At 40.0% G+C, this 24969-nt stretch overlaps 1 protein-coding gene and 1 pseudogene across 1 annotated transcript; both read right to left on the reverse strand.

The window, feature by feature from the left end:
• Positions 1 to 8478: 8478 nt before the first annotated feature.
• On the reverse strand, positions 8479 to 9402 carry LOC115841438 (olfactory receptor 8B4-like; annotated as a pseudogene).
• Positions 9403 to 23792: 14390 nt separating this feature from the next.
• LOC115841444 (olfactory receptor 8B8-like) lies at positions 23793 to 24723 on the reverse strand. The gene is given in 2 exon segments (XM_030835399.2): positions 23793 to 24036; positions 24038 to 24723. Coding segments are annotated over 2 exon segments (927 nt in total). The 5' UTR covers positions 24721 to 24723.
• Between the last annotated feature and the right edge of the window lie 246 nt (positions 24724 to 24969).

The following is a 24969-nucleotide window of genomic DNA, read 5'->3' on the forward strand; positions in this document are numbered from 1 at the left end:
CAAAGTTGAGTGAAAGAAAGATTTTATAAGTTAGTGATTATATAATGTATATTTATAGACAGTGTCATGAACATAAAATCTAGTTTTAAATGCTCACCAATATAACTTATAATCTAAATTTATTCCTATAAAACAGTGTGTTTAACCATCTTAAAACCATTTGATAAAAATTTAAATTTTACAAATCCCAAGGCTCTGATATATACCTCCAAGGAGTAATTTTATTTGCCATTCTTTAGAATAAGTGGTGTTAAGAAGATAAATTCTTTTAGGTATTCTCACCAGAGTATTTTATATCACTAAATTGCATTATGACATTATTTTTACTTAATTTACTTTCAAATATACAAAATCATGTGACAATAATTTTTTTTTTTAACTATACACAGTGTCCCTAAAGATTCTGACCTATTCCCAGAATGAGGTTGATCCATTCTCCAGTCTCGTTAGAGTTATTGTTGAAAACAAAGCAAGGTTAAGTGTTCCCTTGTAGCTGGCTTTCTTCATCCAGCCCTGGAGACAAACTTTTTAAGAATATGTGCAAGTGTCTATTTTGGACTCTTAAACCAAAGTAAACTGTATCTCACTCACAGGGATTTGGGGCACCAACACTGTGTCCATCCTCTCTTTCATGCTGATTTGCAACCATTTCTCCAGATTGTCATGCTCTCTGTTCCTCTCATATTTCTCTATTTCATATTCCTGTTTCTTTACATTCCTTTCTAGAAAGCGATGTGTATTTGTGCAAAAAAGCGTAGGAGTTGGAGTCCAATAAAGTGGAGTTTAAAAATAGGATCTACCACATTCTCGTGACCTTCAGCAGATTCTTAACTCTGGAATTCAGTTTACTCCTCTATAAAAGATGATAGCCAGGAGAATACACATTATTTCTACCTTCTAAGAAGCTAAAGGCAAGTGGGAGTTGCATGGAAAGGTACAGTCCACTGCTAGGAAATTTCTCTGCCACATTTCTTTCCTTTTTCAAAGAGGAATAAAAGATCTTCATTTGCACTAGGAGCTGTTTTGCACAGTTAATAAAACAAAGAAACTTCATGCTGCAGATAGCCCTTTGGCCCTTAGCTAAGGACAATATACTGTGGTTTTTGCTCTTAAAATTGTGAAACCCAGAATATTTGTCCAGAACTTGGAAACAGCTAGAAAATAAAAGGAGCTATAAATACAAATGAATAAGACAGTGAAATGTTACATTTTACCTAATATAGCATGAGTTACTCAGGGCCAGGAAAGAAATACGACAAATGAAATGTCTCTGTGAATTTAGTCCGAAGAGGGCAGGCAGTTTGATGAGCATTATATATAGCTAGAAATAAAAGTAAATGGAATAAGTCCAATAGGGTTTTTAGTTCTAGCTGAGAGAGAGAGAGAGAGAGAGAGCAAGAGAGAGAGATCGATCCAAACTTCAAACTGGCTCTATCAAGACCTATTTTATAAGGTGAATTTAATCACAATTGTATGATGAATTGATATCTTCTCAGCATCTATGGAGATGATCATATGATTTTTCTCTTTAGCCCTATTAATAAATAAATTATATTAGTAGATTTCCTAATATTGAACCATCCATGCAGCCTTGTAATAAACCCTACTTAGATATGATGAGCTACTGTTTTTTTCTGCTGCTGAAATATCTGCTAATATTTTATTTAGGATTTTTGTATTGATTTCATAAATGAGGTTGGTCCTTTTTTGTATGCAATCTTGTGGATTTTGGCATCAGTGTTATACTTATCTCATAAAAATAATTTTGGAGTTTTTCTTCTTTTTTTAGGCTTTAGATCAGTTTAAATAGTATTGGAATTATTTGTTCTTTGGTAGAATTCTTCTGTGAAACCATTTGGGACTGGTATATAACTCTTGACAACTTTGTTTTATGGAATTGGACTCTTTAGGTTTTCTACATGTTACAGCATTAGTTTTACTGAATCACATTTTCCTAGAAAATGGACTGTTTCATCCAGGCTTTTTAATTCATTTGAATAGAGCAAAACAAAGTAGTTTGAAGTTTTTTATTTCCTCCATTTCTAATTCTCCCTTATTTCTTAAATTTAGTATTTGTTCCCCTTCCTTTTTTTTCTGAGTTTAGAATAGATAGTAGTTGATCTATTTATTTATTAATTCTACTATTTTCTGTTTTCTAATTCAGTATTTTTTATTTTAACTTTATTAATTCCTACCCTGTGTTTTCATTTTCTTGGTTTTATTATGTTTTTTCCTGATTTATTAAGTGCTTAATTTATTTTCATTGTTCTCTTTATTGATACAGTATTTAAGGTTATATGTTATATTTCTGCTTTAGCAGTACACAAATCCCATGAGTTGTGAAATGTTGCATTTTTATATGCATTTTCTAGATGTTTTGTAATTTTGCAGTTTTCTGTCACGTGTAAGTACCTTTAAAGTTAGTTTTTATTATTTAGATAATAGAGGACTTTTTTCCTTAATTACTTATGTAATTAAGTTTTAGTTTTGTTACACAGTGATCAGCTGACATTGTGCTATTTCTAATATATAACATTTATTGAGGTTTGCTTTTATGACCTAATAGCTATTCAATTTATGTGACTGTCTTGACCTCTTAATAAGAAGATGTGTTTCTAGTTTCTAGGAAACAGAGCTAGACACACACACACACACACACGTACAGATGATTTATATACAGTATATCATGTAAATGATATATATAAATTATATTTTTCTGATTCTTATATTTAGACAGGATTTTCTATGTCTTTTTCTGTTTTTTCAGTAACCTTGTTTTATCATGAACTGAGAAAGGTAACTTAAAGTTTCCTTCCGTTAGTGTGTCTTTGTCTTCTTATAGGTCCTGCTGTTTTACTATTTAGGGCATAGAGAGTCACAACGCTCACATATACATTGTAAAATTTACCCTGTAACATTATAGTTTTCTTGCTTAACAGTTTTGGCCTGACTTCCATTCTAGTTGATACCCATATTATTGATACTTGTTCGTTTGTTCATTTGTTTGCATTTACTTAGTATGTCTTTGGCCACTATTTTATTATCAATCTTTCTGAATCACTTGGTTTTAGATAGGTTTTTTTATGTAACATGGATTTGTCTTTCGCTTTATGGTCCACTCTAATCCTTTTTCAACTAATAAAGAGGTGAGGACTTTTACATTTATTTATATATGTTTGCTTTAGTTCTATCATAGTATTTTATGTTAATACTTCTCATTTTATATTTACATTATTTTACATCACTAACTACGTGATTTGCCTTTCTTCCTCCTTATGTGTGTGAAATTTTGGTTTGTACTTTTGTAATGGTTCATGCTTTTATAATAACTTTATAAAATACCCTTACTGTGTCTATTATCTCTATAATTTAATAATACAACTAATACATTTCCTCTTCTTATCCTCTCTGCTCCCTTTTCTCCACCATCAAGTTTTAGCCAAAAATAATTCTTCCTTAGTGTCTATTTTACACTATTAAATATACTTATTCTTTTATTAATTGTCAGCTTGTAAATACTCTTGTCCCTCTTCCAAGGAGATGTCAAATTGTTCTAAGTAGGCAAATGTCCTAATTCGGATTCTCAGTTTTCACAAAGTAGTATCAATCAAACCCTCCTCAGCTTATTTATTAATTAGGGCATGTGGTTGTACATATTAATGGAGAAAAAGACAGTTTGAAGTCCTAGTGATCCCGTTAAGTGAAAATCTTGAACTCTTCACTTGTGACTTAGTGAGAATTTAGTGAATATCAGTTGAACCCATAAATGATTGGGTGAATCTTAAAAGATAAGCAAGTCTTCTTGCTGTTCTGTGAAATTATGGATTTCCTAGCCTAATTTTTCTTGTCATATTTCTCTGTTAGCTGTCAATGAGCCCCGCTGTCCGTGGCCCTATTTAAGTTGCATTTTTAAAATAAATTTATTTATTTATTTATTTATTTATTTTTGGCTGTGTTGGGTCTTCATTGCTGCGTGCAGGCTTTCTCTAGTTGTGGTGAGCAGGGGCTACTCTTCGTTGTGGTACGCGGGCTTCTCATTGTGGTGGCTTCTCTTGTTGCAGAGCACGGGCTCTAGGTACAGAGGCTTCAGTAGTTGTGCTTTGCGGGCTCTAGAGCGCAGGCTCAGTAGTTGTGGTGCACAGGCTCAGTTGCTCCGCGGCATGTGGGATCTTCCCCGACCAGGGCCCAAACCCGTGTCCCCTGCATTGGCAGGCGGATTCTTAACCACTGTGCCACCAGGGAAGCCCTTGAATTGCATTTTTGTGTGCCCTCAGTAACTTTGTTCTTGGTATGGTTCCTAATGGCAGCAGAGTATATGCTACCCAAAATATACCATGCTGGTATAAGGATTTTGAACTGAAGACTATTTAGAAAAAGTAGATATAAGAAAATCTCTCCCTATTTACCTAAAAGCAGCACATAAATGTGTAGAGGTGTTCCTCTCTCTTCTCTACCAGAAGGGACAGAAGTTAGGGACAGAAGTTAATCACTGGAGACAACTCTAGACCCTTCTAAACCCAGAGACCTCACCAGCAGAACCTACATTAAAAAACATTACTAATTAGACCTTATCCTCCATTAGTTTTCCCCATATATTTCCCACAGTTTACTACCCCAGAAGCTCAAAACCCTTTTCCTCTATCTTGTAATTTCTCTACAAATTTATTCTTTGTTAAGATGCTATTTAAGCCCAAGTTCTAACCACCCCTTGGAGTTACTCATCCCTGAATACTCCTGTGTGTATGTACACCACGCATGTTAATACACTTCTGTTTGTTTTTCTCTTGTTAATCTCTCTTTCATCATTCTAATTTTAGGGCCCTAGTCAATGAACCTAAGATGGATAGAGGAAAGTTTATTTTTCTCTCCTACCATTTCTAATAAACACCTACAAATCAAGAGGGAGCGTCTCAAAGCATAAGAAAATAAGAGCTTCAATTACCAGAAGTCCCTTTATACTAAAAAGACAAAGATAACTGTAATGTGAGACATTTAGCAATATTAATAACTCTGTCTCTCTCTCTCTCCCTTACACTTGAAACCAAGTATAACTAAGTAAGGAAGCCATAATAGGGATGGAAGGTGCTCACTTCTGAACTGCTCTCTCCTGGCAAGTGGAACCAATTCTGTCCTTTGGTACACGTTGCTGATTGCCTACCCAATAGCCATTTACTCTTTCTTAATTAATAACAAAATCCTAACGTTTCTCCTGGATGGCAGTCTTCTGAAGTTGAATGCCAAGTTTCCAGTCTCCCTTATAAGTAGGGGTGGCTAGTGAGATGTCAGTGAAAGTCACTCATTGAATAAGCAAAGCACCCTTTGCCCCTTTGTCTTCTTGCTGGTTGGACTGTGGACAAAACCATATGAGGTCTAGCAGCCATATGGAAGCCATGATGCATCCACGAGAATGAAGTCCCTGCTAAGAAGAGAAGAAAGAGAGAGACACTGAGTTCTTGGTGACTCTGCCATATCAGCCCTGGACTCCCTACTTCTAGATGCCTTTTATGTTAGAGAAAAATGGACCTTCATGTGTTTAAGCCACTGCAGTCACACTTATGTTATCAGCAGCTGCAGCATTTAGTAAATGACGGATTTCTTTTATGGAAGTGTGAGGGGAGAGAGGGCGATGTTTGTCGATCTAACACGTGGGCTAAGGCTTAGCACTGAACAGGCATCACTGCCCCACAGCCTAGAGCAGTGCCTTTCACTCCCAAGCTCCACTGGAAAGTTCTTCGCGGACTTGGTGTCTGTCACTTACCTCTGTGTTCTTCTACCTATTTAGAATGTAGGAGAATGTGTAGTTTATTGTAGTTTATCAAGAGTAGTTTATTCTTTTCTATTCTCCAAAACTACGTCACCATCAAATTATTACATAATTCTGTTTGGTATCTGACGATACTTTCATATTTCTAGTTATAACTAATTGTAGGTTATAAACATAGATCCAAACTAGAGTTATGGATTTAGGAGTCAAACATGTGGTCGTTGGAGCCGCAGGAGCTGGAAAGGCGTCCCAGGAAGAGCCAAAAGGAGAAGTAGACCAAAGACTGAACCCAGAGGAATCCTGACTTTAATAATGCTTCCTAGAGAGAAAATTTCACTTGCTGAAAGTCAAAATGTCACGATGTCATGAGGTGACAGAATGTTGCTGTTGTCGCAGAGGGACCCACTTTAGGACATCTGACACAGAGCGTCAAATCATGTTTTTCACTTACTGTAAAGCAGAAGCCCCCAAACCTGTTCCTATTTGTTGACCATTTATGAACCAGCAGTTCCTCAACACCAACCTAGAAGGGTATGCAAGATGACCCGTCCTTAGTTTGTGACAGAGGTGAAGGTCTTCATAATTTATGAAATGTTGTCTTTTATGTGGGAGAGATAAATGGCTCTTACTGGCTATTACAAGAACCTGGAAAAGAGCCTCTGAGTTTTTGTCGTTTCAGATCTTCAGTGACAAAGGGTTCCAAGCCGGTGTCTCATTAAGTCATACTTATGCTTTCACCTCTAGTTACCCCAATGCCAATGTGGGATGAATGTAAATAAAGTTATTCTTAGGCTTTAATGAACTTATTTCATAATTATTCCTTTCCACTCACATCCTTATGGTTTTGCTTTGTCCCTTATTTCCACTCATTTATACTAATGGTAATTTTTTCCTTTATGCATATCAAATTATATTTATCCTTATTGTTCCTTATTCTTGACTCTTACTAATATCCCCAGGTCTCCACATGCCTAGACCTAGGTAGTCCTCTGGAGGGTAGAGTTCAGCTAAGTCCAGAGGACTGACTAGCAGTGGTTCAGCATGGCATTAACACAATTGCAGGAAGTGAGTTAATATATGTCAGGCACCTTAAACAGTGCCCAGACATAGAGTGCTCAATAAAGGTTAAGTATCATTTTTATCATAATCCAGATATAATCCAAGTATTGGATTTTTCTACCTTCAAAAGCGCCCTCCCTTTAGCATATTTTGAGAAAATAAGTTTTATCTCACATCTCCTCCTTAGTCAGTTCCTTGCTGCAGGTGCTTCTCTGTGCTGTTTTCAGCTGTATCTCAGGATGCCTTGCTTCTGGCCATGACCTGGAACACTTGAACTACCTTTCTTCTCAGTACGATGCTGCCACTTCTAACAAGTGTCAGCAGAGAGATAAATGTGAGAAAGGTCTTACATCTCTTGTTTCCTCGTTTCTCATACTAATATACACTCTGCAGCTGTCCAATTTTATGGGTGAGTTGGAAAAATATAAGCAAAGCAAAATATATAAACCGAGTACTTTATATGACTCTTCGGTATCCAAAAGTACCAAATGCTCTTTACGGATGATCTCATGGACACCCCAAGTTCTAGTCTTTACCCAGAGAGGGTCCCATTCTTCTGACCCCACCATGAGTCTCCATTCTCCCATCTTTCCATGTGGGTTGGTTTGGCCCTAAGTTCACTTTCCTGCCAACACACAGGGAAGTTTATGAGGGTGTACTCCTCAAAATCTGAGCTATCCATTATAGAATAGCAGAATCTTCAACAGAGTAGTACAGAGCAGTCTCTGGCACTCAAAATCAGGATTGCTTCCAAGTCTTCCTGCAAGTGGAAAGTGTAATGTGACTCCTCTTTCTTCCTGATTCTCTAATAGTTAACTATAATACACACACACGTACATACACACAGTCTCAGAGACAGTAATATCTAAATCTATTGTAAATAATAAAAGAATTGTCCTAAATGCCTATAATATGCACAGTATCTCAGGCAGGATAGAGGTAGCAGTTAACATAAGCTTGTAAATCCATGGAATTTCTCCCTTATTCTTTTGCTTTCAGCCTTAGAGCCCAGGGCCCAAGAATTTGGCTCAGTTATAAACTACCTACCCCATGGTTACCAATCCATGGCCTAAGAGTTCTGAAACTTTGGAAAGAAAGATTTTAGGTTTGATTTATCTTTACATTTCAGGCCACATAGAGAACTCTTAAGTGAGGCGTTCTCTTGTGTGTACATGGATGTATATGAAAGGGATGATTTACAATCTTCCTCGCCAAGCAACCTCTCTAAGTTACCTTACCTATGGCCCAAGGTATATCTACCTTTCGTCTTTGGTCAGCCTGCTCCCATAACTGAAGAAAAAATAAATTCACTCTCCTGGACCTTCATACCACCACCTGCCCCATCTCCCAGCCAGAAAAGTTGCTTGGACAAACCCGTTTAGCCTACCAAGAAAAGGATGGAAGGCATAGAGCCTCATCTTGCTCATCTCTTGGACCTAGTATAGAGTCCAGTAAACGATAGGCACTTAATAGATGCTAAATTGCATGCAGTGAACCAGTATAAACCTCAAAAAGAGTATAAGCAAGGGATGTGCGATTTTTTTAAGTAGAGAGACATCCCCCTTAAGGAAACAAGATTAAAATTCCTACACCTGTATATAAAAAGATTCTTGAGTATGATGCTTACCGGTACATAACTGATACAAACGGAACCATCAGAAGAGCACTCTCTCCAGGGTTTTTCTCAGAGCAACTTTAACATCCTTATTCCTCAAACTGTAGATCAGAGTTACTAAGCATGGGAACCACACTGGGGTAGAAGACTGAGGAAAATTTACTCTGGTCCATAGATCCAGGAAAACAGGTTTTCAAATAGGTGAATGCCCCGACCCAAAGAACAGAGTCACAGCAACGTGGGAGCCACATGTGCTAAAGGCTTTGGACCTGCCCTCAGTGGAAGGAATACGGAGGATACTGGAGAGAATCAAAGCGTGAGATGAATATACTGATAAGGGGATTGTGATGACCACGCCAACAACAATAAAAAACACCAGCTCATTGACGTGGATGCTGGCGCAGGAGAGCTGCAGAAGGGGGAGGACTTCACACAGGTAATGGTCAACGATGTTGGAATCACGGAAGATCAGTCTCAGTATGCTTCTGGTGTGGGCCATGGCCCCAGAAAACCCTATCACATACGAACCAAACATCATCAGAGAACAGACATGAGGCGACATGGTGACCATGTACAGCAGAGGATTGCAGATAGCCACATAGCAATCATAAGCCATCGATACCAACACAAGCACTCAGAATTGACAAAGAAACAGAAGAAAAATAGTTGAGTCATGCATCCCACGTAAGAAATGATGTTTTCTGACACAAAATCGTTCAGCATTTTGGGGGTAAACACACAGGAAAAACAGATCTATAAAAGACAAGTTGAAGAGGAAAAAGTACATAGGAGTGTGAAGGCTAGAATTCAGCCCAGTTAAGGTGATCAAGCCCAAGTTGCCCACCACAGTAAACACATAGATCCCTAAGAACAGTAGGAAGAGGGGAAGCTGCAGCTCTAATTGTTCTGATAATCCCACAAGGATAGACTCAGTCACTGAGGAGCTGTTTCTCAGAGCCATTCTCTTCTGGGGAGCTGTCTGTGGAAACAAGGGGCAAAATACATAGACTGGTTATAGGCACAAGCATGGCTGATGGAAGAAAGGTCTAGAAGATGAGCCAGTGCATGGATGCCCTCCTTTGTGCCTTTCTTCTCTCATCTATGCCCCCCCCCCCAAGCTATTGACAGTGTGTCTGTGACTATATCTCAGCTCCCCTGGGTTGATCGTGAATCCAAGCTAGAGTCTGTTAGCATGGGCAGCAAGAGTTCTGTCCCCACCTGGGAGATGAGGGGATGGAGCCCCTGAATCGGCTGCCCAGCGGCTCTCAGAAAGACCTTCCAAGAGCCAGCAGGAGTACAACCCGAGCCCACTGCCTCAGGCTCAGAGACAGGAACTCTCCTGTCGCCATTGTCTCCATTCATCCTGCCTCCCTCTCCCAACTAGATACGGGGTTCCCGCCATGGGGAGAAAGCCAAGAGTGTCCCCTCTGTTTGCACCTCCTACCTTCCTCCTCTCGGTCCCTTCACTGCATTTCACACCAGAGTCAGTGTTAAGAGTAGGGAAGGGCTCAATACATCCCAGACCCCTTATTTGTGAGTTTAAAAGAAAGCCATCAGGAAAATAGGAGTCAGACATTCACCTTCCTTCTCCTTGCCCCCCAAAGTCCTGGGCCCTATGCAATCTCTTTTTCCATTATCTCAAAGGAGAAAATGGTGTTAGTGCATAAAGAAGACAGCCTCGAGTTTTAACTCTTCTGATTCCGTTGGTGCTGAGAATCAGAGCTTTTACAGACCCCAGGCTCCAAGGTGCTCTAGGAACAGACCAAGATTTCTGTTTGTGGATTTTCCCAGATGGTATATACATCAACTTTAGGAGGAAAAAAACAGCAACGCTCATTTTCACCAGAACCCCAGCTGGCATATCATGAAGAACTTTATGCTACTTGATGGTCTCAGGGATCTGATTAGATACAGTTTCAACCCCCTGGGAATTTCTCAGAGATGTGTCCCTACAGGGAAGAAATTGTACTGTCTTTGTTTGCAGCCTGGATGATGATGTTTACCTAGCATCTTGGGACGCAGGTGTTCTACTCAAACTTCTCCTTATCTCCAAGGACTTCATGTTGTTTAGTGTTGAATTGGAGGGGGGGACCCTCAGTTTTCCTGTCCTTCATTAAAGCTTGGCACTTACACTTGACATTAAGAGAGGATGATCCCAAACTAATTTCAGCCACTATTTCTAAATTTTCAAAGGGAGTTTTGAGAATAGGACAAAAAAAAAAGTTAGGTCAGACTTGTAGGTGATATGGAAAGCACCTCAGACAAAATGTTTCTAGCACCATGAGCTGCTCAGAACAGTGGAGACACCCCCCGCCCCAAACACCACCTACCCTCAGCTCTACTAAGGGCCATAGGCCAGCTTTTACTATATATGAAGAGATTAAAATATCACATCACATATGCAAAGAAGCACACACACACACACGCCCCTTTACAAAGTTACTCGATGGATGTGTGCAGGCTAAGGTATTAACAGGAGATGTACCTAAAGGTTTTAATCCTGTCATCCTCCAGATGACAAAATTGTTCTCCATGTGATCTGCTACATGAATATTCTAAGAAATATTCAAAGATATGTGAGCAACTACATTTGTAAGTTTCCACTGAAGCTGCCTAAAATAATCCCAGATTGCTTGGAACAGTCCTGATTTACATCCATTATCCCTGTATAATTATTAATAGCAAACCTTCTCACTCTCAAAAGTGTCTGGATTTGGATAACAAATTATATGGTCACCCTACTAAAAAGAGCATAAGCAGCTATTCAGGTCCTCTGGCTCCTGCTGTCTCCTAGACCCACTGACTTCTATCCACTTTCTGACCAAGGGAGTCTCTCTGTCCTTCACCCTCCTTACCTTGAGAGTTCTCCTTCCCTGAACCTACTCTTCCTGGCCAACCAGTACTATCTCATCAGTAGATTTTGGCTTCAAAGTGAGAAGGCATTAACTTCGGGCTGCTTCTGATTTATACCTAGCAAAAAACCCTAAAGCAAATGAAGTTAAAACCGTAGTTACCTGCCTAAAGTATGTGGAAGGGGAATAGGGGGAGAAGAATTACATAGGAACAAGGAATAAAACATTGGTACAATTCTATATTGCAGTCATTGGTACCATGGTATAATATTGTTGTATATTGCTGTATATGGTACAATACATTGATTAGTAGTATTCAACAAATTTGGACATATACATACATTTTGACCCAGCAGTTATACTCCTAGATGTATACCGAATAAAAATAAGTATACACATGTATACCCTAAAAACATGCCAAAAAGTTTCATGAAAGTTAAACAGATAAACGTCACAAACCTATTATGGAACAAAAGAAGCCAAGGACAAAAGAAGGCATACTTTATGATTCTGTTTATATGAAGTTCAAAGGCAAGGAAACTAATCTTTGATGTTAGAAGTCAGATAGCAGTTATTCATGGTTGGTCAGTTGGGGACTAGTGACTGGAAAGGTCTATGAAGGGTGCTTCAGGTTCAGGGTTGCTGACAATGTGCTGTTTCTGACAGGGGTGCTGGTTACATGGATGTGTTCAGTTTGTGAAAATTCATCCAACTGTGTTCTTATGTTACCCTTCAATTAAAAGTTTACGTAAAACATAAATGGAGAACAAAAACAAATGAATATCTTAATAAATCATCCCGCAGAATTACTTTAACACTAAAATTACTAAACACCTTTGAGGCATAATTCCCTAATTTATAAAATGGAGATTTACTAACCTACCAACTTTCAGTATGATAACACATGCAAAAGTACCTTTTTTATTTCTCATCTATCTTACTTTTCTTAAAATAAAACCCCCTTTTGTTTCTCATATAAAAGGGAGGAAATCAAGAGGAAAAGGAATTAATGCTTATGGAGCAACTGCAGAGCACCTGGCATTATGCTGGATGTTTTCTATGTATTATGTTTATAACAACTAGACAGTGTGCATGTGTGGCAGATTATTCTTTCCAAAGATGGCCATTCCAGCACACACATACACATACATACATACATGCATGCATCTTACATCCCACATGCTCTTGGTACAATGAAACTAACACTCCTCCCATAAAGAGATGGTGTCTATGCTTTCTAACCTTGCATCTAGGCAAGGACTTGGGATTTCTCAAACCAAGAGTATGGTAGAAGTGATGCTTTGTGACTCAGTCATGAAAGAATACAGCTTTCCCTTTCTCTCTCTCTCTCCCCCTTCCCCCCTCCTTCTCTCTCTCTCCCTCCCTTCCTTCCTGCCTCCCTCTCTCTCTCTCTCTCCCCATACTCTTATTCCTCTTTTGTCATCCCCAGCATCTCAGTCATGTTGGAACACTCTGGCTTTGTCTCCAAAAACACCACAAAGCAGAAAGTTTATGGCAGTTTATCCAATGTTGAGGGAGAGCAGAAGCCCTCTAGGGGCCAGGACAGTTTCTAGTACAGGTCAGGATTACTTGGTCTAATTCCCCCTCACTACTCAGAGAAATCTTTTTCCAGTTCCATATTTAGATGATGTTTTTGAGATTTATTTTTGTGAAGAAAATAGTTATTTCTTTCTAGTACATAATTTCTTACCCACTGCACTTCCCCCTCTTAAATAACAGGTTAGCAGATGTGTAGCAATGACCCGCAATGGAAGAGTAAGAAAGAATTATCTCTGTTCATTAGAGTAGAAGTCAGTGTATTCATTTATTCATCATCCAATAAGTATTAAGGTTAGCTATTTCCAGCAATCTTGCAAACTTTATATTCAGAAAAATCTCTCCTGATATAACAAAACCAAGAATTTAGAATAAAATATAAAAATCATCTATTTGTTAATTTTTGAACTGGCAGAAACTAAGTGAACTCCTATGAGAGCAAAAGAGAAAAAATAAGGATGTAATAATCCAGAGGGGTGCACAAGCACTGAACCTGGGGTTTGCCCTTGGGGAACTAGTAGATGCCCTGTGGCCCAGAGTCAGAGTTTAATTGGGTTACCTATGCAGGACATAAGAGATAAAGCCTGGGAATCAAGCAGGTTGGGAGTTTGGAACCTGTTGATGCATAATACTAGATCCCCAAAGGGAAACATCTTCCATGGCTTAATTAGAGGAAGAGAAAAGCTCACACAGGAAGAGGGCAGAGATATGTATCTGTCTTGGCCTTGGCTCTAGAAGGGCAGACAAAGAGATAAAGTATCCCCTGAAAAGTTCTAACCACCTCTGTGTTTTAGGTGGAAAATTCATATTACATATACAACCAAAAAAAAATCCTTCTTGGAAAAATACAGTTTAAATCAAGATATCAAAGACTTTCCCCAGATAAATATCCAAGGATCATAAGCTCTTAATGAAAACCACTAAACAAACACAAAATAAGCCGCCAGGATGAGAATCACCATAAATGAAAAATCACAATCTGTACAACCAGACCTGCAAAACTATTAGGCTTATCAGGGACAGAATACAAAAAAAATGTACTTGATGTATTCAAAGGAAAAAAAATTGAAAGTATAATGAAGGAAAAATCAAAATTGACAAGGCATATTTTTTTAAAGACTCAAATAGAACTTTATTTATTTATTTGCCACACTGCGCAGCTTGTGGGATCTTAGTTCCTGAACCAGGGAATTCCTTCAAATAGAACTTTTAGAAATAAAAACATGATTGTTGAAATTAGCAACTGTATGAATATGTTAAACAGCCTATTAGACACAGGTAAAGAGAAAATAAGTAACTTGGAGAGTAGAAATTATCCAGAAGCCAACATAAGCTAGGGGGATGGGGAAATAAATATCATTTAGAAATATAACCCAAGAAATGTAGAAGTAAAGAAGGTCCGACAGATATACAGAGAGCATTTACCACATTCTAGGCCCTGTGTTTTGCACTAAAAATAGAGCAGCAGCGGAAACAGACGTACATAGTCCCTGTTCTTTCAAACATGTATTTTATATGGAGAAACCTAGAATAAACAGATACTTCGAATAATCAATTAGAAATACAGTAAGTGTGCCAGGAAGAAGTTATGGGGTGCTATGAACCCATTTAATGGAGGGTCAGGGAAGGCCTCCCTGAGGAAGTGAAATTCAGGTTTAAACCCAAAAAGTAAGTAAGGATAAAAATAGTTGTTTGTTTGTGACTGTCCAGCATTGGCACTCCTTCTGCATTTGGGAATCCGCCCTTGTGTGAGCCTTGGATGGAGCCAGGACCTGGCCTCTTTCCGTGAAATCTCTCCAGAGAACATAAGACCTGAGCTCAGCTCAGATGTTCCCATGCAGGTCTCTGAGTCTGGGGCAAGTGACACAAGAAACAAGAACAACTTATATTTCTTTTTGGCACAAGGAAAGAAAAGAAAAAATCGATCAGTCAACAACAAACATCAGGTGTTGCTGGTGCCAGCAGGAGCAGCCAGCTCAGCCTATCCAGATGGTTCTGAGGTGTAACTTGGCTGTGATTCCACCACCTGGCTTCCCCTGGTTGCTGCCTGACTCCAGAAACTGGTTCCTCAGTCTGCTCTAGGATTCTGTGAACCACCCCATTTCTTGACAACTCCCTTCTTTGAAGAAGTTAACCAGAATCAATGTCTGCTCTCTGCAGTCAAGAACCCTGGCTGGTAGAATAGGGACTGGAGATTAAGGGGAATGTGGGCGGGGAGTGGATTCAGGGAAAGCATTCCAGGCTGTGGGGCAGCTTGAAGGCAGACATACCCGCCAAAATCACCTTCTTAAAAGGGTGTAACAAACTCCCAGAGATTTTCTTTATTTTGAATGATTTTTCCCTTCCAGGGAACTGTTGTGTGGATGTGGTTTAGAGGATAAAGTGAACACACATTCCAGATTCTGGAGACCATTCTTCATACTCCTACACAAAGTTTTTTAAACCTTCAATTCTCCAATGACTCTTCTTTTCTTTAATAAGCTGCTTTTCTAGCTAAACAGAAATGCATTTGATTAATTGTCTGACCAGCTTTTTTAATGCTCTGTGGGCCATAACAACAACAGCAAATAATAATGATTATGTTTAACATCTAAGAAAGCTAATGACACAAAAATTATTTTTATTAATGATTAAATTGCTAGTGTGTGTTTATATTGGTCATTGTTATTATAAGGTTCTATTTTTCATGGGCTCTGTATACACTTTGTTGTCTTTGCAATTCCTTATAAAATCAATACATGGAATAGCTATCTGCGTACCTTGTAAAACGTGGAAAATAATTTACTCTTAAAAATCATTTATATAGGGCTTCCCTGGTGGCGCAGTGGTTGAGAGTCTGCCCGCCGATGCAGGGGACACGGGTTCGTGCCCCGGTCCGGGAAGATCCCACATGCTGTGGAGCGGCTGGGCCTGTGAGCCATGGCCGCTGAGCCTGCGCGTCCGGAGCCTGTGCTCCGCAATGGGAGAGGCCACAACAGTGAGAGGCCCGCATACCGCAAAGAAAAAATGAAAATCATTTATATAGTATTATGGAAAGTGTATCTTTGATTTTGCAACAGATCTTTATTCGGAAACAGTCTCCAATTATTACATTGTTACTATGGAAACACACAGTCTGCTTTATGATGTGGTTTTAGAAATGCATTGCTATTAGTCTTGAATGATAAGTAGAAGTTTACCAGCAGAGAATATCAGGAGGATGTTCTGGGCAAAGGGACTCACAAAAGGAAATATTAAAGGTCATATGGGGGGGGAGGGGAAGCACTGCAAATTTGGGGAATGGAAAATGACACAGACTTGAATCGTATACATGGCAGAGAGGGGTGGGAGGTAGCTGGGTTAGATGAAGGATGATAGTAAATTATATCCTTCTTCCCTCTCTGAGTCCAGAATCAATTGAGAAATTAGATACAGAAGTCAAACAGGAAAAAAAAAATGCCAGCTTTATTGCTGATAAGGTTGATTGGAAGACCCAGCTTGGTTGTACATCTACGTAGATCCAAGGACCCTATAGCTCCCTCATTGCACACCATAGACTAAATTTATGAATCCAGGTCTAAACTGAGCTGGACAACTAACTGTTGGTGTTCTCGACAAAGAAACAAAGTTGCAGATGGAACAGATGAGTGGAGATCCTGAGAATGTGCCTGTCCTAACTAGAAATGAGATGGGCTGTAGGAAGGGGGCTGGGCCACACTAACCCACATTATAAGTTAACTCTCCCAATTTCTGATCAGTCCTATAAACCAGCGGTCCCCAACCTTTTTGGCACCAGGGACCAGTTTCATGGAAGACAGTTTTTCCACAGACGGGGCTGGGGTGGAGGGTTGGGGGGGGATGGGGATACGGTTCAGGCGGTAATGTGAGCGATGTGGGGGATGGTTCAGGCAGTAATGCCAGTGATGGAGGGAATGGTTCAGGAGGTAATGCGAGCGATGGAGGGGATGGTTCAGGCGGTAATGCGAACGATGGAGGGGATGGTTCAGGCGGTAATGTCAGCGATGGAGGCGTTGCTTCAGGCGGTAATGTCAGTGATGTAGGGGATGGTTCAGGCGGTAATGCCAGCGATGGAGGGGATGGTTCAGGCGGTAATGTCAGCGATGGAGGCGTTGCTTCAGGCGGTAATGCCAGCGATGGAGGGGATGGTTCAGGCGGTAATGCCGGCGATGGAGGGGATGGTTCAGGCGATGGTTCAGGCAGTAATGCGAGCGATGAAGGGGATGGTTCAGGCGGTAATGCGAGCGATGGGGAGCGTCGGGTGAAACTTTGCTCGTGCACCACTCACTTCCTGCTGTGCAGCCCGGTTCCTAAGAGGCTACTGACCGCTGGTGGTCCGTGGCCCGGGGGTTGGGGACCCCTGCTATAAACCATCCTCTCCTTTGGGGTGAAGTGAAAGGGTTGCTTCTTCATTTACCTGCCTGGGACATAGAAGCTTCTCCCCCACTAGGGAAAGTAAAGCATAAATGAAGCTAGAATCGCATTTGGAGCCCAAAGTGGTTAGCACCGGAGTTTGGACTTCACTGTAGTTGATGGTGAGCAAAATGGGAGAGCCTTGACATCTCCAGACTTGTCTTTCAATTTTGGTAAAGGGCGAAGGAGAAGGATGGGGCTGGAGACCAGGAAACTTGAACTAAGGTGGTGGGAGGGATGTGCAGAATGTCACACATGAGAATAAATCAAAGAGAAAGCTACTCTTAGAAAAGGAATTTAGGATCCTCAGATGAACACATCACTGTTAAAAAGTTCTTTGAAAAGAAGGAAACAATGTTGTCCTTCTGTGCAGCCAACAGAAACATTTCACATCATTCCACTGACCTTACAGCTTCAAACATAATGAGTACAGCTGTTAAAAATCATGATTTTCATATATATTTAATCACACAGAGGCTGCTTACAATGTGTTACAGGATGAAAAATAGTTATAAAATCATACATAATATGATCACATCTGTTTTTGTGTGTTTGTATATGTTTATGTGTGTATTGTCTTTGCAAACCAATTTAAGCCATCACGACTACACACACATAAATATTCTGAAAAAACATACACCCAAATCCTAAGAGTAGTTAGTTATCTCTAGGTGGCAAGATCATAGATTTTTTAATCTTTTGCTTACCTATACATTTACATATTCTTACAACTCAAGCATTGCTTTTGCAAATTTAAGAAGAATTATTTCCAAAAATTAAAAACAAAACACTGTATAATTCAGTATTTTAAGATCTCACTAAGGATTCATTCAACATTTATTTAGCACCTTCTGTATCTGTCAGGCATTAAGCTCTCAGCATGTGTTAGATCACCTAGCTGAGGTTGGGAATATAACCTCAAATAAACATTCTGTGAATATATTACTTCACAATCCATATTACCATAGTCCAGGAGGTCTCACACGTTTATGTTACTGACCCTAGTAGGTCAGTGCAGTGAGTAAGGAGAAGAGTCTTTAGTGTGTCTCCCTTGACATTTGTTCTTGGCAAATTGTTTTCAAATGAGAGTGAATTATGGACTTGCTCAGCTCAAAGGCAGCAAGGCCTTGGTCTTGGCACGAGATGCATATACGTGCATCACTATTTCTTACACATGCAGATTGAGCCTCTGGAAGGCAGTGAGTGGTAGGAGTGTGGACACCAGAGTCAGACAGTCTAAATTCAGTTCTTTACTCCACCGCTTACTATTTATTCAATCTTAGGCAAGTTCCTTAACGTCTTTAAGCCTCAGTTTACCCATCTATAAAGCAGAGAGAATTATCTCATACAGTCGTAGGGAAGACTAAATGAGAACTCATATAAAATGTTATTATTACTGTTTGAAGAACATGAGTTCCTTGAATGTGAAAATATTGTCTACCTTCATTCTCAGATCACAGTCATTGCAAGATACATGAATGAAGGAGGCAAATGGGACAAGGAGTCATATCTTTAAGGAGGCCAGACTGAATGGCATCTACAACCAAATGTGTGGACAAGCGTCTCGGGGCTTTTTTCCTCCCGCTCCAGGCCTAATTCTTCCTTTCATGTAGTCTCACAAGTCACTGATGGGAACCTAGGAAACTGTCATGTGAGCAGGTAAAAAGTGGTGAGAACTGACACTTCGGAATCATCGGGTTTGGGACACAGAGCATTGGCCTATTGACAGAAAGCAAGTCTCGCTTATACATAGACAGGTATCCTCAAAGAGCAAACATATAAATGAGTACTTTACAAACACGAATATTCTCCCATTAAATACCTGCTTGCAGAATTACATTAAATACAGCTCATTTCACCTAATAGTCATATCTCAGATTTAAACACCATCTGTCTTTATGTAGAATCAGTGCTGGGGCAGGGGAAGTACAGGATGAGCCTGATTGTTTTGCCAGAAAGTAATTAAGTGCTCAAAATCTAATGGAGATATATTAAAAGGACATAAGATCCAGTGTGAGGAGGGTCACACTGGACAAATCATGGACAAATTGAGCATCAAAGTAAATAATGACAATAATGAATCATAACTCAGATAAAATTAGAATGTATGAGTCCACAATGATATAAATGAATGAATGAATAAATATAGAAGAAATAAAGGTTCTTCCTGAGAAAATGCAGGCTAACAAATAACAAAGGTTTGGTGGAGTTAGACAGGCCCCATTTTACAACCATCAGAGTAATAGATTCAGGCAGGCATCATCAATGGATGCTAAAACTAGGGTGTGAAAGATTGAAAAGGAACATGACGTTTCATAGTTTCAAAATGTCTCCCCACAATTTACTTCTAATTACAAAGGAAAAAGTGGTAACCTTCCCCAATAAATTACTAAGGAACTTGCAAAGTTTCAAAAACTCTTGTTTTATCAAGTGTCCCCAGAAGCAATTCTGAGAGGACATAGAATATATTCATTTGTGTGAGTAAAGAAAAAGGAAGCTTTGCTCTGAGGAAATGGTGCTTTGCAAGGTCAGCAAAGAAGAACCAGATTGTGGTCTTGGTGACTTTTTTCCAAGTGTATTTATCTTTTGAACACAATCATTTGATTTTATAGTCTCTGTTACTCTGGGGGAAATGAGAGTGTCATACCCCATTTGGGAGTGTCATGAATGATTGACTTCTTTATTGTACAAATTTTTCTTCAGTATGCTGTCTCTGAGATATTAGTTAAAATGAGGAGTACAAAATGAATGCCCAACTGTTGGTATTTTATAAAATTTCCCTCAAAGCCCTATGTTCAATTGGATAGTGATTTAGAGTTTACTATAATACAATACATTTTATATAACACAAGACATTTATATAACACAGTACATTTTACTCTTAAGAGAAGTGTAAAGTTGTGGTTTACAAATCATGATAGGGTCTGGCTCCTGCTACAGACGCCAGGTGGCGTGTGCCTAAAATTGGGGATCAGGACTAAACATAAGAATAGTACAATCAAGGCATCAGTGATGGGATGTTAGGGGCCAAGCATGTGTTTATCTGTATGCTGGAAGAGAAGAATGTGTTGCCAGAAGACAAAACAGGGAAGCCCCTGTTCTGTCAGCTGCTAAAACTGCTAGATGCTCCAATCTTGCATCCAACATATATTTGTTAAATCCCCACTCTGCATGTGCCGGGCACTGTGCTTGGTGTGGGACTGTCTCAAAATGGACACCAGGGACTCTGCTCACACAAAACCTACAGTCTTATTTGTGGTAGGGGTGGATACAGAAAAGAAAGTGAGCAAGGACCCTACATTGTGACCAGCACTTGATAAATTGACTGCAGTGTTCTGCTGTGAGAGCACAGAGCAGAGGTGCAGAAACGAACGGGGGTGGGGGGTAGGAGAAAGATATTCCAGAAAGACACCTCACAATAGCTTATCACAGACATAAAGGCTCCAGAGTACGTTCCCTTCCTAGAATTAAAAGGATTACCAGCAATATGATTAAGCCAAGAAAGAGCCATTTAAGAAATAGAAGGAGTATATAAGGAAGGAAAAGAAGGGTGGAGAAAACATTTTCAGTTTTGCTCCCTCCTTTCTTACCCATCCCGATACCACAAGTAGTTTATGAAGTAGAGAAAAAAAAAAGATGTAAAAGGAAGAGACAATAATACAAACACCACCACCACCAAAATTAAAGGTGATCAATTTTCATGAGTGCCGCCCTTAACCAGTACAGAGTCTGGCCAAAGTAGACAGTCCAGATATGTTTACGCGGCTAGTGAGAGTGCAAGTTGAGGTAAACTTTCAAGAGGGGATTTTGCAATAAAATTCAAGAAATCTTGTATAGTTCAGTAATTCCTTGTCTAGGAATATATTCTGATAGGGTGGGGGGAGACTCAAAGATTTATTGAATGTTGTTAATCAAGCATTATTTATAATTTGGAAATATTAAAATAGTATACAGCAGTAGAAAATTGCTCATTGTATATAATACATCCATATGGTAGAATTTTACACAAGTATGAAAATCAAATTGGAGGCAAGAGATCAGAAAAAACAAATTCTTGCTGTGAGCTCTGTCTTGGGGCACACACTTCTGTAACCAGGGCTGGTGCTTCCTTGTTTTCACAGTGTTCCTTTCTCTCTCCCTCTTTTGGGCTACCCATGACCCTTCATATACATTTTATGTGCTTTTCTATTAATTTATTTATCCAATAATAATTCCTTATTCCCTCCTCTTCTAATTAATTTTCATCCGTTTAAAGCAACTGCTCATAGACTTTGAAAACAAAGGCAACATTGTGTGTATGTATGTGCAGGTACCGTATACTATACGTGCAAAGACTGTCTATAAATATATAATAAGCAACAGTGATGGACCCGAGGGAGGGTACAAAAGGACCAGAAAATTGGAGTGAAGTGGACGTCCTTTCACTGATTATTTTTTGGTAATAATTTTAATTATCATGAACATGTACTGCCCATTTAATATACAAATAAACATATATAGTAAATAGATTGTAGAAATAATGATAGAGCATAATCATTTTTCATATAAGCAAGCATGAGCCCAGAAAGATGAAGCAGTTGTCCCAAGGTCACACAATAAATTAGTGGAAGTGCTGACACTAGGAGGAGAAGATCCAGCAGGAATGGAGATTAAATTTGCTGAGCACTTGCCATTTAATTTTCTTAATAATCCTGTGAAAACATTTGCTCAGAGACATCAGGTAACTTGGTGAAGGTCACATAGCTACTGAGTAAAAGCGAGGGTTCAAATTTGATTCTACCCTCCAATTCCCTAGTCTATACTTTTTCTAGGTCTTTATGCTACTCTCCTCCCCGTCCCAGTCATCCAGATTCCATACTGTCCATCCGTCTTTTCTATGCTGTCTAAAGCACAGTTCTCTCACTCCACTCTCATTCTTTTGAACTCACCCTTATTGATCTGTACAGTCCAAAGGGCAAAACTGTATATCCATCCACACTTTGTTTTTCCAAATAGAAGAGACTTTTCCTAAAGAGACTCTCATAAATCAAAACTATTTTCACAGCATTTCACATATTGTTGCTTCACCAAAAAAATATTTACCACTTACAATTTTCTTTTAAAACAAAAGGCAACCCTGCCTCCCTTTACATAGTACCGTTAGGCTGTGGGTCTACAAACTTAAGCTGTGCAACTCTTCCACCCTTTACTGCAAGTTGTGTCAGCTAGGGTCCCCGCAGAAAACAGACGATCCACTGAAACAAAATGATTGAGAAAGATAACAAGGGAACTATTTGTAGGGGTTTAAAGAGAAAGGTGATTGAGAGAAACCACAAAGGGATGATCGCGCTCCCAAGACTAGCAACAGCCAGGAGACATTGCCACCCCTTGGCATGAAGAGACAAAGGAGGGAGCATTTACTGTAACCAGGTAGGAAACAGGGCATTCAGTTCCTGACACTGTAGCCCAGCTGGAAGGAATTCCAGGAAATAAATATCGCAAATATCATGCTCCTCTCACCTTCTGATTTCGTCTGGTGATGCCAACCCAACCAGAAACCAGGGGCCGGGGAGCCCATTGACAGGATCCTCCCGGGGCTTGGAGTGAAGTACAAAGGGCAGCAAGTTAATCTGGAGAGGCACACAGCAAACAGAAGCGGCACCGTCACAGTCAGTGGCCGTTTCCTCTGTGACGGGCTGCTGTGTGGTGCTGACCGGATTACTGACTTACAACACTAGGTTTTCTGTGGTTCTGAAATAGTCTCCAGATCCTTAGCTGACCACCCTGAGTGGCAGCCTTCTCTACTCTTGCTTTAAAAGCACAACTTGAAAACAGGGAAATGATTGTGTTTGAAATAATTCCCAAAGCCTGTCCTTCGTAACTTTAACATGTTCTCTGAGGTCTTCCACCCAGCCTGGCCAAATCCCTTAAAGTCCAAGTCCCAGAAGCTCCACATCACTGTCTCAGGAGGTACCATGCGTGCTGCTCTCCAGGTCCTAGCACACTTCCCCCACACACTCTGCAAAATTCTTCAAGAATTTGTCTGGTCATTTAGCCAAGACCATCTCAACAAAATGTTATACCTCCTACCTTCATGCAAAAATGTGATATTTAAAATTAGCCCTTGAAAAGTTGCCTGAAATTTCTGTAGACAGAACCAGACTTTCATGTCCTAGACCAGCTCACATTTGAAATGAAACCTTCCAGGGCTGAGGGAGGAAGAAAGTGAACAGCAATGGAAGGAAATCGTATTAGAAATCAAGAGCCTGGATTCTAGTCACAGTTCCCCTGCTGAGTAATTGCATAACTAATGAACCTTGGTGAAGGTACATAAGCCTGTATCTATTCTCAGAAATATGATAGAACTTAACTAAATGATCCTAAACGTCCACTAAATGTGAGTATCCTCTAGTTTTAAGAATCTTAATTTAAAGGGCTCTTAAAATGGGAAGGACAAACTTGTTTGAGAAAAAGTAAAAATTTCCTCCGTGTAACCAGTGGAACTTGAATCATCTATGGAAGGAAAAATGTCCCTTTCCTAAGCATTGCCTCTTTCTCAGGAGAATGATTTTTTGCTCAAAGTTTTCTTCATGGCAATTTTGATGTCCTTATTCCTCAGGCTATAGATTAATGGGTTGAGTATGGGCACCACAATGGTATAGAACAAGGAGGACACTTTCCCCAGGTTCATGGGTAAAAGAGAAGATGGTTTGAGGTACATGAACGCCCCTGACCCAAAGAAAAGAGAAACCGCAATTATGTGGGAGCTACAGGTGCTGAAGGCTTTGGACCTGCCCTCGGTGGAGGATACTGGAGAGGATGAGGGCATAAGAAATGAAGATGGTAGCTGTGGGCACACCAATATCAATACCCACAACAACAAAAACTACTGGCTTATTTACATATGTGCTGGTGCAAGAGCGCTCAAGATGGGGAAGGATGTCACACCTGAAGTGGTCAACAAGGTTATGGGCACAGAAGGTCAGTTTCCCCATGCATGCTGTGTGGGCCATGGCCCTAGCAAACCCCATCACGTAGACACCCAGCAAAATAGGTAAGCAGACCTGGGGAGACATGGTGGCTGTGTACACCAGCGGGTTACAGATGGTGACATAACAGTCATATGCCATCGCTGACAGGATGAAGGACTCAGAGACAGCAAAGAAGGTAAAGAAGAAGAGCTGAGTCATACACCCTGCATAGGAGATGATGTTCTTCGTTGAGACAAAACTCATCAGCATTTTGGGAGTGATAACAGTGGAATAGCAGAAATCTATGAAGGACAAGTTATAGAGGAAAAAGTATGTGGGGGTGTGCAGGTGAGAGTTGAGTCCAGTCAGGGTTATCAAGCTCAGGTTCCCCACCACAGTGACCACGTAGAAACCTAGAAACAGGAAGAAGAGGGGGATCTGGAGTTCCTGCTGGTTGGTTAAGCCTTTGAGGATAAACTCTGTCACAGAAGAGTTCTCAGCTACTGTTCTCATTTAAGGCACTCTGTGGGAACAAGGGAAAATCCAGTCACTTAGAGGGAGACGGGGAGAGAGCACTGCTGCCCTCCCTGTCACCTCCCAGTTCTTTAGAATTAGATCCACACTTGGATATTTTGGACTTCAGCAGAAAGGCCTTTCTGGAAGCTATGGGTCTGTTCCCATGACCCCCTAGTGACTCTGCCTCTGGAGCACCGTCGGGGGACGGATCTGCCTCCAAGAGGAGGGCCACTGCTGCTGGGAGGA

This window comes from Globicephala melas, chromosome 8, assembly GCF_963455315.2.
Source record: "Globicephala melas chromosome 8, mGloMel1.2, whole genome shotgun sequence".
Lineage (NCBI taxonomy): Eukaryota > Metazoa > Chordata > Mammalia > Artiodactyla > Delphinidae > Globicephala > Globicephala melas.